At 41.7% G+C, this 12643-nt stretch overlaps 2 protein-coding genes across 3 annotated transcripts; both read right to left on the bottom strand.

Moving 5' to 3' along the window:
* Positions 1-1144: 1144 nt before the first annotated feature.
* On the bottom strand, positions 1145-9302 carry hdac10 (histone deacetylase 10). Of its 2 annotated transcripts, XM_062389939.1 has the most exons (21): positions 9160-9301; positions 8982-9058; positions 7776-7910; positions 7581-7677; positions 7346-7443; positions 6682-6786; positions 6532-6600; positions 6322-6448; positions 5893-5958; positions 5751-5810; positions 5238-5327; positions 4925-5031; positions 4777-4844; positions 3435-3660; positions 3245-3335; positions 3026-3111; positions 2749-2802; positions 2583-2664; positions 1943-2131; positions 1680-1839; positions 1145-1577 (listed from the first exon to the last, which is right to left on the bottom strand). In XM_062389939.1, exons 2-21 carry the CDS (start codon positions 9038-9040, stop codon positions 1540-1542), a joined length of 2007 nt encoding a protein of 668 aa, XP_062245923.1. In that variant the 5' UTR covers positions 9041-9058; positions 9160-9301; the 3' UTR covers positions 1145-1539. The 2 variants fall into 2 exon arrangements, with proteins under 2 accessions (XP_062245923.1, XP_062245922.1); XM_062389938.1 differs by having other exon boundaries at positions 8982-9302.
* Positions 9303-10517: 1215 nt separating this feature from the next.
* On the bottom strand, positions 10518-12311 carry aplnr2 (apelin receptor 2). Its single transcript, XM_062389731.1, has one exon. It carries the CDS (start codon positions 12309-12311, stop codon positions 10839-10841), a length of 1473 nt encoding a protein of 490 aa, XP_062245715.1. The 3' UTR covers positions 10518-10838.
* Between the last annotated feature and the right edge of the window lie 332 nt (positions 12312-12643).

The raw sequence follows: 12643 nt of genomic DNA, 5'->3' as shown, positions 1-12643 counted from the left end.
CATGTTTTAATGGTGTGTAGTCAAACTTTGACGCCACGCCACGGTCACACAGTGTGACGAAAAATCAATCTTTTAATCCTTTTTATCTCCGTGTTGTTGTGATGACAGTGATCTCAATTTGAAGTTGATCTGATGAAAAGCCCTGGTACAAGTATATCAAAGTAAAATGGAATATGGCAAAAATGGCCACTAAATGCAAAATAGCAGGCTTCCTGTTGTGTTTTTCCAATTGCACCTACAGACTTTGTTGTTTGTCTGGTCATGATACACCTGTGTATCGATTTTTGTGAAGGTCGGTCAATGTGACCATGTTTTGGGGCTCTCGGGGGGCACAATTGAGCCATTTTGCGACGCTTACTGAAAATTCCTCTAGAGTACGTACATTTTCACCACTTTCTAACTTTCTGCAAATTTTGGTAAGAATTTGAGCATGTTAAAGCCCTCAAAAAGCCAATTCATTAGCCTGAATAATAATAATAATCATTACAATTTCAATAGGGCCTCCCACTGTCAGTGCCCAGGCCCTAATAATAATCATCACTGCTGATATCAAAACTCAAATATTGAAAAAAAGGATACAACTTATAAACAAACATGAAATTGACTTTAATGTCGGAAAGTGGTGGGACAGATTGGAAGCTCTGAGGCTTGTGATTTGGAGCTGAAATGACAGAACAGAGAAGGGATTAAAACAAGGCAATGCAGACCAGGTTGTGCATTGTGTGTTAAAGAAGTCCACAGGCTTCTCTTTCAAGTCGGGGTGTTTGGTGTCGAGGTGCCTTTTTAATTTGCATGGCTTCATGCTATCATTTGACAGCACCTCGGCGCACAAAACACACTGAGGACATTGCTCAGTTGTGCCAGTGATGGTTAAACCAAACTGCAAATAGCTCTCGATATATTTGCGAAGATTTGGCTTCTTCGCAACGGGCGCATCGGTTGTCTGACTTATTACGAATCAGAAACATGTCCATAGTTGTGTTTTTTTGCTGATACAGTGTGTGTGTGATGTTAATAAAGTTCTAATTGCAACGTCATGGTCTTGTGAGTGTGTTTGTATGTGTGGCTGTGAGCGACTTGCACACGAATAATGAATAAGGCTGTGCTAGGCAATGGTTCCTAACAAAACGAACAGTACACACTGTAGACAGGGACAGCACAGAATAGTATTCAAGTGCTGGTGTTTTATTTGTTGCAACACGATGGATGATTGAAGATGTAAAGGTAGGTGTTAAGGAGAAAAGGGCTAGTTGCAGTTGGAAGAAGTTAGCTATAAGGCTAGCTCTTGGGGCTATGAGCTATCAATGTATAATTGTTAGGCTCTTAAATATTTAAATTACACTTCCATAAAACAGTATTTGTTCAAATTTTCCCAAAGTTTACGAATGTAAAAAAACATTTGACAGCTTTAAAACTTAGTTGTTGTTATGCTTTTAATTTGTGTATCAAAAGCCGTCTCAATTACATAACATTATTACACTACATAAATCATGGGATTCACAATGTTTTCATGATTTAAAAAGAAATGGAGGAGCAGGATCAGCTTCGGTCCTCAGCATCTCTTCCCGTGTCTTGTGCTGATTTGAGGAAACAGAAACTCAAGTTAATATAGAACAGGTAACTTTAAAAGCTCTGTGTGTTTAATTTTATATGGGAGGCTGCTGCTGCTGGGGACTCACCTGTGTTCTGCAGGAGTGTCCACTCTGCCTTCAGTCTGTCTCTCAGTTTCTCCACAGACTCCACATCCTCTGATGGAGGAGCCAGGAGTGGCCCCAAGGAGGGAGCAGGGTCCCCGAGGAGGGAGGAGGCAGTGGGTCCGACACATTCCTTCTCATTGTCCTAGAAGAAGAGCAAAATACTAGCGAGATAAAAACTAGCACTTCAACACCAGTGAGGAATGAGATGGCATTTACAAGACCTCTATGTGCCCCTGTGTTCTTACCTGCATGAGCACCAGTAGGTGTCCTTGTGCGAGGCCCTGCAGTAGACCGGTTAGTTGTTGCCACACGCTGTCACACACACCGCTGTCAGACATCCGAACCAATACAACCAGACTGGGGTCGTACTGGTAACCCAAAGGCAGGAGGAGACCCATCACTGCCTGCATGAACCCAGAATTGTCCTTGAAGCCCTGGAGGACGAGAAGTACATGTGGGATGTGTTTCCATCGGCAATATGAAGACAAAAGTGTGTTGATACCTGAGTCTACCCCTCCAGACCCGACAGGCCGGGCGGGTTCAGTCAGAAGTTTGACATTATTCTTATTTAGATTTTGTACATTTACATTACACAGAAATCGGAATATCAGTCGTTTTGTGTCAGATTCGGTTCATTTTCTCTCTGGCTTTGACCGATTCAGACAGAAAGCTGCAGCACCAATTTCTTTGTCGCCAATACCTACTATATCTGTACTCAAATATTGATTGGCATGTATTGGAAAAGTAAGTTTTCATAATACGATCAAAAGACGATATTACTGAATTAGCATTAAGTGCAGAAGTACAAATATACAGTGAATATGGAGTGACAATTCCTGATTATGATTTTTCTTATTTCTCTTATCATAATACACAGTGCAATACCTTCTTCAGATGCACAGGAATGTAGTATCTGCTTGCACGTTCCTCTGACACCTTGTTGCTGAACTGCATCACTAGGGTTTTCCTATGGACAGAAACATTTTAGTTTAAATGTTGTTTGTGCTTTTTCTCATTTTTCATCACAAGTTTGATCACAAATAATAATCACCCGTCTTCAGTGAACTTCGGAACGCTCCAGTCTCCGACACACATAACCAAGACCCTGCAGCAAGAGAAAGCAGAAACAAATCTGAAAACTTTTTGTACTAACAATAATAAATCTTCCTATATATATCTCTCAGCAAAAAGGTACAGGAGCATATATCCAGAAAATCCTGAGCTATTGTTTTAAGTGTTAAACATTTCCAGCAGTGTTTTTTCTAAAATAGAATCTCTTTTAAAAAGCACAGTCATTGTATGTACAGTTAAGATCCATATGTTCATACCGGTTCCTCAGTGCAGATGCAGCATGCTGGATAACACACATCGTCGCCATGGAGGTTGCAGGGACCAGCGCCAGGCCGCTGCAGACCTGAGAGGCAGTAATTCAATAGAAATGAGGCCAGCAGCTCATGTACGCAGGTCAACACAGTGAACAATGTATTTACAAACAGGTCACATCACATCATTCAAAAAGACAAGACAGACCATTATCACGACTTTACCTCATTCTTCTCCATTTTGTCTACCAGGGCGATGACTCTGGAGAGGGTCGAGAGAGCTTCACTGTCATCTGCTTCTTTCAGGAACTTCTCCCTTATTGAGGCAAAACATCCATGTGAATAACAAGAAATACATTTGACCACTACAAGTCACGTTGACTACAGAGGATCAAGAACAACCACAGCTCCATACTTGAGTTTGTTGACTATCAATGGGTCGAGAGCCTCAGATAGAGTGAAGGGATGGCATCTGTCTGGGCAGGCGACACCATCAGGGAGAACTACAGCAGCACGAACAGCAGGGGCGAAGCGTTTTTCAGGCTCTGGCCACACAGTCTCTTTAGTGCTATCCTCTTTTTCTTCTGTTTCTTCTGCCAGTTTAAAGCGCTTGGTGCTGATATCAGAGGTGGGCAGATCCGCTGGAGGGAAAGAGGGATTTAACATTTTAAAAAGCAGAGAACGTCAGGAGTATTTCATGATTGTTTTGTTATTGTTTTAACCTCCTGTCACTCCGACCAGCTCTCTGGTGAGGACAATTTGAAAACCTTTCAACCTTGACTCAACAGCAATCTGCCTCCTTACGCAAAACAGGGAAAATACTCCACATCCTCAACGATCAATAAATTAACCATGGAACACACATCACACTCAGGACAAAAAACTCAGACATCAGTCCCGTCACCAAACCACAGAATAAAAAGTCACTCTTATCTGAGCATTAACAGTCCCCGAGACAATTTCACAACTCACTATGGACAGACCTCTTTATAGAAACCGATGGAAAGACGAACTGCATTTTTTAACGACATAAAATACACCAGTATATAAAATATGGGAGCGATCCCTCACAAAAAAAACATATAACACAACTCTACTCTTACACCCTCAACCTTTTTTCTTTTATCTACTTATACAGTTTTTCGTTATTACAAGAAGACTACACAGAAACTTCACAGATTTCCACAAAACATGGTGCATGGATGTGGTAATGTTCAGGAAAGTATCCATGGAAATGTGGTGTGGAGCTATGATTGTCTTCTTTTTTGGACATTGTGAGATAGTCCATATTTTAACATTTACTTTTATTTGATTATTCATGAATCTTGATGAAGAAAAAATTTAAATTAAGCACGTTATGGGACTTTTTAATTTTGTGGCTGTCCACAAATATTTGTATAAAGCCTGACAATGCCTCAAGCATAACTTGAGTCTGCATCTTCAAGGGCTTGAGACTAAAAGCAAAGAAATGTTTTAAAAAAATTTAACGAAGCAATGAACTGAAATGAGTTGGTCAGATGTCCTTAGCTGCTCCTCATCTCTACTTAAGGCTTCAGCTCGAGGATGTTAAAAAACCCATATTATTATAATTGCATTATTGGTAACGTAGGTACCGGCTTTAAGAGCAATAAGTGTGAACTCTGTTTCTGATGCATTGTTTCGGTCCCTTTAAAAAAACATTACAGTGGGACTCTGTTACATCTTAAATAGCGACGTGAAGTTGGTGAAGCTCATAAATAATGGTGTGGATGTCATACCTGCATGTTTGAGGCAGGACCAGTACTGCCTGTGAGTTGATCGGGCGCAATGAAGGGACTCAAGTGCACTGACAAGAGAAAAATAACATCACTCCTGTTGTAAAACATGCTAGATAATGTCTGAATTCAACTGACAGACATAAAATACCTTCTACAGGGACCTTGGAGGTTGGCAGGTCGAGGTGCAGGGTCTCCGAGCAGCGTTTGAACTGTCTCACACACAGACTGGGCGAGGGAGGTCAAGTTGTAGCCTCCCTGGAAAACACAGAGAAACCTCTTACATCCATTTGTTAAACACACTGGTTACTAGAAATATGTAGTTGTACGAAACATCATGTGAATATGAACAAATACTATATGTACCCACAGATTAGATGCACGGTAATGTAATGCTATGTGGATACAGTGCATTTGTGTCCATCTTAGGAGTGGTTTGTGTAGCCTGACATTAACAAACTGACCTCCAGCACAGCACACACTTTGCCTCCCGCGAGGTTCATGAGAAGGTGAGTGAGGTGGGCAAAGATGTCCGGAGTGGCACACATTTCACCCTGAAAATAAAGAGACATCCCAGTGGTAGACAACACAAGACACATAGTTTCACAATGCACTGCAATCAGCACAGGATACCTCATGAATTCATCCAATCCATTATCTTTATCCTGTCAGGGTCATGAGCAGAAAAGTTTGGATTTGGAACAGCCACGGGAGGTTGCCGGAATATCAAGGCAAACATGCAGACAAACTTTCAAACCTACATTTAATTTAGAATCTCCAATTAATATAACCACAATCTGTGGGACTGTGGGAGAAAGCTGGAGTACCTGAGGGAAACCAATTGGGAGAACATGCAAACTCGGCACAGAGAGGCTTTGGCCAAACTGGGATTTCAATCAAAGTACATTTTGGGGCTACTGGATAAACTCCACATACACAATCAATTTTGTTTATTAATAGTAATTTATATTCAATACCTCTGGGTCACCAATGGCTGAGTCGAAGCCGGCACACACCAAAACCAACTCTGGGCAAAACTGTGACAAAGGAAAAAAACACTCAGATGACAAACACATTAGACTGTTCATCTGTCAGCAAAGTGCGAATCCTACGACTCACCTCGTATGCAACCGGTAAGAGGAGATGACAGAAGACTGAAAGATAGTCACTATTCTGCATTTTCGTCTGAAATAACATTATGAGACCTATTAGATCAATATGCACACGCAACCATCGGTGCTAAAAGGACAGTTAATATGAGAATGTATTTCCTGCATGTTGTACCTTGTATTAATTTTTAATAATTAATTTTATTAATTTATAATTAAATAATCCATTTTCTGTAGCATGTTTAGGAAAATACTAATACTATTAAGGTGCATTATTTTTAAAGAGCACAAACTCCATTAAATCTCAATAAAAATCAAATCATAGTCTTCATAATCAATACAATCAACACAAAAGTAGAGTCTGACATAAAGGAAACAACTTTTGTGCAAAGATTTTTTTTTTTTTTTTTACGTAAACAGTATTTTTGTTGTGACTCACCTTGTTCCATGGTACATTAATATTGAAACCAGCTCCTTTGTCTTTGCCGACACTGTCAAAGTCCGAATCTCTTAGTTTAGGCCAGAAGTCCTGATGCTCGTAGCGGTGCCATGAGAAGTAGAGCACGCTGAGACAAAATGCAGCATGTGTCAAAAGACAAGACAACATCCACATAAACATGTCAGCTTCGGTCAGTTAGCAAAGACTCACCTGGGATCATCTTCGAAACAGTACTGGACCCCTTGACCATGATGTATATCCCAGTCAACTATCAACACCCTGAAAATACCAGAAGAGGTAAATAAAATACAGACAGAACCAATATGTTCTAACCAGGAAAAAAAAAAAAAGTCATGCTACCTTTTAACTCCATATTTTTGCTTTGCATATTTTGCTGCTATGGCCACGTTGTTGAACACACAGAAACCACTGGCAGCACTGCGCATACTGTGGTGTCCTGGTGGTCTGGGACAGAGAAATCATACACTTCATGATTAACGTTTTTTCATCTAAATTAAGATCTGTGAGACGAAATTACTGAAAACTGAAAAAAAGATTGTATGGATATTAACGAAATAGGAAAATAAGCTGAATTCAGAATTTGTGAAGCAGTAGACACATATCTGTCATATGTATGGTTTACTTTTTTAGTTCCACATATCTATGATTTATCTCCTTAAGTTAATTGATAACAAACACACAAGCCCTAAAATGTAGCCATGACGAATGCACTTTAGCCTGTCACATTAATCATTTACTGGTTGGCTCTATTTTTATAAGTATTCCCTTAATAATTGCCTCAAGTTTTTTTGTATTTGTCTCAATAGTTCTTTGAATTACAGGATTATTTCAGATTTCTATTGTATTCTATGGACATAGTTCGTCTCTTCTAGAGTATTAATTAATTCTTGAAGGAGTAGCTCTTCGATTTTTCAGGGTAACTGGCTAAAAATATTTCAATGTGAATCGCCTCCTTTGTATTTGTTTGATTCATTGCTGTGTCTAACTGGTTAAACAGTCTCACCTGACCAGAGCCATGCCATTCCTCACCTTCCCTGTCATCACACTGTCCACCAGTTGCAGAGCAGCTCCTGCAGCCAGCTCGGCACAGTGATAGATGTTCTACGATGGTTTGAAGGAAAGGGAGGAAATTAGTCAGGAAGGAAAATTACATACTTTTTTTCTCCACAACCAGAAAACAATTCCTCTAACCACGAATGAATCATCAACATATAAGGAATATGAAGTGTGGGACTAACTTGGTGGAAGTAGACGTCTCCATATTGGAGGGTGAACTCCTTCAGGTCCTCCAGACTCATGTGAGGGGTCTTCTTTACTGCCTCCAAATATTCCTCACTGTTGGCGTCAGAAAAGTACATCAGGCCGAATGATGTCAGGTGTTTATCTCACCTCAATGAACCAGGTGTGAGGTCTTTCTCGATATCATATCTGACCTGTGAACCCGCAGAATGTCTGAATCCGTTGCCTTGCGGACCGGTACGGAGACACAGCGATCAGCCAGACCGCTCTGAACCAAAGCTTCATGACTCACAGTTAAACGCTCGGGTACTTCAATCTTACACGCTGGACTGTAGAAAGAAAAATATTTCAATCACTTGTTTAATTCACAGGTTGACTTTTGTCTTCTCTACAAACTGTAAATAAACAAGCATTTCACATACACTGAGGTCTAACGTCTGACACACAAACCATAAAATGATCCCTCATCCTAACCCACTTTTGGAGTTATAGAAGGATTAAGGAAGTTGCAATATTCTTCACTTTAAGAAGAAAAATAAACAACATTTAAAAAGATGAATTGGTAAAAAAACTAATAAAGACTAAATGCTCATAGAGCAATGCTATTTTTTTACTATTTAGCTTAGGGATTAACTTAAAAACATAATTAACTTAGAGTCCTGACAATTTAATACCAAATTTAATTCAGTTGAAAATTTGTTTGACTATCAATATTCAGTGCAAACCAAACTCTTTTGTTATATCACATATTGAAAAGTAGATGTTACGCTGGGAAACATTATTCTGGACATCAGCTTTATGTAGTTCTACTTGTATGCTTTATGTTGTGCACACGAACCATATGACACAAATAAAGGCAGAACAACGTCATTTAAGATTAGATACGATGTACTGATTCCACATAATGTATTTATTAGAAAACATGTGAAAGTATAGAATTATACAAATAAAACTTCTGATGGCTTATTATTTGTAGAAGAAAGTACTTCAGTAAATTGCAGTGGCACAGTATGATGCACCAAGATAAATCAAAGTGCACATGGAAAGTTAAACCGTAGGAAAAAGACAATAAAGAGAAACTAAAGACAGAAGAAGTTCATCAGATTATTTCACGGTCATCGTGAGAAGACTGAACTTCATAAATCCAGGGCGCACAAACCAGACTGTCAATATAAACATAACAATACGAACACGACTGCTCGAATACCGGAAGTAACGGCGCATGTGCCCCTCAGTAAGTGACCGGACTAGCATCAATAAACTGCAACTATAGCTCCTACCTCACTGTTATTCCAGAGAATACGTAAAAAGAGGCGATAAACACCCGTTAACCCCATAGACTGTATATAAAGAGGTTACCTCTCGTCACGCATCAAACCCTAAAGTTGGTGTGTACTCACTCAACCCAGAGCAGCTTGTATTTGGTCATCTCCTCATCGTAAATCAACGCTGTCCCCATCTTCACCGCTCCTCAAATCTGCGTCCCATGGAGAAATGTGCAAGAACAAACATGCACGTTCATGAGAAACTACATGTGTGCAATAACCAGGAGAAGAGAGTTCGGATCCTGCCACTTACCGACCAACTCGCACTGTAAACAAAGAGGCTCACACGCACCAGCACAGTGCAACACTCGTCTGTCTACAGGAGGAGCTGATGGAGTCAGAGCCGCGACCACAGACACACATGTATTCTATTCACTTTATGTGTTCAACTGCTGGAGCTGCCCATTCATGTCAACTTTGCAGCAGGGGGCGAGACGCGCGTGCAGCGTTATTGGCTGATGTACCCCGTCAATCAAAAGCTTCCGGAAAGGGCAGGCAAAAAGGTCTTTCTACTTGCATTGCCGCCACCAGCTGGACTGGAGCGTGGACCGAGAGCTCGTGCGGAAAATAAAGAACTAAATCTATATGCTTTCAGCCAAATCTGTGTCTCTTATGAACTTAATAATGTCACTGTAACTCTTGCCTGCTGTTTTTCCTGATCCTGTCATCATTATCTGCAATGAAGTAATGAACTTCCTACAAATGCACACTTGAAGGTTAATGGCAGAGGAAGTCACACCTTGCTAATCCTTAAGCGTCAAATTTTGATTTGTGAATATGGGCTTTACAAATAAAACTTGATTGATTGCTGTTCGCCTGTGTCTGGCTGGCTACAGTGTGGGCATTTTCCAGTTGGGTGCTTGCCTATTTATGTAATATATGGTTCTTAAACAAGTGATGATGCTTTCTTCAATTCGTTCCCAGCACACCTTCCTCCCCATACCAACACGTCTCTGTAAAGACGTCATCTTGTTTCATGGATTTCCCAGTACTCCTTCCACATTGATTGTGCATATCACCTAATGAAGGTCTTTGGAATTTGTTGTTCTACTTGTTTTATTCTAAGCGATTGTTTGGCTATAATATCCACCTGCTCATTTCCCTCCAAACCAGCATGAGCAGGAACCCAAAGGAAGCATGTGAGTATATCCCTTAATCTCCATTCTGACTAGTGTCAAAAGGCAGGTCCACAGACATGATGAGGGTTGTTGGGCATAATTGAGTTAAAAGAACCTGATGGCCTGGAGGGAGAAAATGACCTTAAGTCTCGTTTTAAAAATCCCTTACTGTTCATAATTTTTTATCATTGTGATTTTAACATCATCTGCAAAGATGAAACTATTGGTCGACTGATCACTATTTGTATCAAGACAAATCATTTCTAAAATAATATTATTTACGTTTCTTGTTTTTTTCATTTTTTATATTCCATACACCTCCTTTTCATATAGTACAGCAAAATAAAACGACTAACTGGAGTTTATAGGACTTATTTTAATGGGAAAACCGCAATAAAAAAAACAGTTCATCAAAATTCTATGAACAAATACAAGTATAAAATATAAAAACAGATTATATGAACAATAATATTGTCTCTAGTCAGGGTACACCTCTGGGGAACTGGTGGCATCTTTCCTGTGGGAAATAACTGGAGGAGGAATTGGGTTTATGAAATTGTGTCCAAGTGAAGAATATGTTTATTTATAGAATATTGACATTTGACATTCTCCCACAGTCTGAGTCTGGCCCACTTTGGAATTCAGTCCATTGTGGATGTCGAGTGTCTTCAACATTTAGAATTTACTGAAAATGTTTCAAATACAATGTTACTTAACAGCAACATGTCTGGATGCCCTCACACTGCAAGGAGAAGCTTGAGTGGATTGACTTTCCTTATGCTGTTATCTTTTCTGCCATTGTTCCTGTGACCTCTCACCCTTTGGCCACCATGACACCCACCTCCCCCGCCACCTCCTCCTCCTCTGTCCTGTCCGCTGTTTCCTCCTGTGTTCTTGTGGGCAAAGCTGAGCTCCTCTCCTCTTTTTCCTCCTCTCCTTCATCCTTTTTTCTCTCCCCTCCCTCTGCTCCTCTTCTCTTCGTCCTGCACAACATGAGAATGACTCCTCTGCATCTCTTCCTGAATGAGGGGTCGCAGGCAGCATAGAGGAGAGGATTCAGGCAGGAGTTGAGGTAAGCTAAACAGGTGACATAGGGGTGAGCAGCCAGCAGAATCTGATCTAAAGAGCAGGAGTAGGGGACAAACCCAAACTCCAGAAGCATGGATACTGTTTTATTAACATGCAGAGGCAGCCAGCACAGGAAGAAAGCCAGCACTAACGTGACAATGACCCTGAGAAGTCTGCGTTGGCGTCTACGGTCAGGACGAGGGCCCCGTCCAAAATGTCTGCTGAGGAGCTGGGCCAGTGAGCAGTAGCAGACCAGTAGGATGACAAGAGGAAGCAGGAAGCCAACTACAGTTGATTTGAGACTCAAGGCAGCGGTCCACCACATCTCTGCCCTCTCTTTTTCTTCCTCGTCCAGCTCTGCTCCAATCAGCATGGAGTAATCCATCTGGCACGAGAGGAACATGGGTACAGAGTCAGCCGGCTCTAGCTGCCATTCCTCCTCATATTCGTTTTCAGGCTCCACCTCGCTGACGGAGCGCAGCAGCAAACCCGGAAGTGCCAACACCCCCGCCAGCAGCCACACCCCACCGAGGACCCACAATGCCCTGCTGGGGCAGCTCTGTGGGGCATGGTGGCTGGAGTGTCTGCGTCCAGTTAGGACCCAGTACCGCTCCACACTGAGCATGCTCAGGCTGAACACGCTGGCATACATGTTGAGAGCAGTGAGGAAGCTGCTGATTTGGCAGAGGGGTTGTCCAAAGGGCCAGTGGTAGCCCATGGCTGTGTAGACAGCCCACAGAGGGAGAGTCACAAGGAAGCAAATGTCAGCTAGAGCTAAGCTGGCAATCAGAGAGTCTGTCAGCGAGCGGGACGGACGTGGGCAGGAGGCAGGAGAGGAGGAGGAGTTGGAGGTGTCCGAGGAGGGTCTGTAGATTTGTCCTGAGGATAATCCACTGCTCCCTTTGTTTTGCTGAAGAATACACTCATGCTGAACTCTGCCTGCTGTGTTGGTGCTCTGTTGTCGGCTTCTGAAGAAGATGCTGCAGCAGAACTTTCCAACCCCGGTTTGGTGTTTATCTGCGGCCCTCGTTCTCCTCCCCTCAGCTCGGTCCAGGTAGACCCAGAGCACCAGGCTGTTGCCGAGGCAACCAACCAGGAAGGCGAGCAGGTAGACAGACGGGATGATGTAGAGGGAGGGAGACCAGTCTGTGTAGTCGCAGTAGAGGAGGGGAGGGGGCGATGCAGAGGGGAAATCGCCATCTGACATTTGTGTATCCATCTCTTCTGTTTCTATATGAGATGAATTTCCTTTAACATCACTGGAGGTTCCAGTACTTTACTGGTGAGCTGAATTTTAGAAGCAAAGATCTCCTGTGACGGTTGAACTGTGGGAGATGGCCTTGGTTCTACTTGGGGATTTGGTTGCTCCACTCCTCTCTTTCACTTCCTACTGTACCTTGACTCAAATGCCCTGAAAATACAGTGGAGCCCTGTTAGATGAATACACCTTTGCAGCAGGAACAGATACTGTTGAGTCAAAGTTACACTTTAGCTTCTTAAATACATCTCCTGCAAACGACATAATAACAAACATTGAACTGTATTTCCCCT

The sequence above is a fragment of the Platichthys flesus genome, chromosome 6 (genome assembly GCF_949316205.1).
Source record: "Platichthys flesus chromosome 6, fPlaFle2.1, whole genome shotgun sequence".
Taxonomy (NCBI): Eukaryota; Metazoa; Chordata; class Actinopteri; order Pleuronectiformes; family Pleuronectidae; genus Platichthys; species Platichthys flesus.
Note: the sequence above shows the minus strand (reverse complement) of the source record. Positions and strands in the feature narration are given on the sequence as shown.

What these genes read in the sequence shown, in the direction of transcription:
- hdac10 (XM_062389938.1), bottom strand. Translation starts at nt 9,040, where the DNA reads ATGGGGACAGCGTTGATTTACGATGAGGAGATGACCAAATACAAGCTG. An exon ending in TTCCTGTGCATCTGAAGAAG is followed by an intron (nt 2,132 to 2,582) that starts GTATTGCACTGT and finishes CTCGTCCTCCAG; the next exon opens with GGCTTCAAGGACAATTCTGG. An exon ending in GACACTCCTGCAGAACACAG is followed by an intron (nt 1,578 to 1,679) that starts GTGAGTCCCCAG and finishes TCCTCAAATCAG; the next exon opens with CACAAGACACGGGAAGAGAT.
- aplnr2 (XM_062389731.1), bottom strand. Translation starts at nt 12,311, where the DNA reads ATGGATACACAAATGTCAGATGGCGATTTCCCCTCTGCATCGCCCCCT.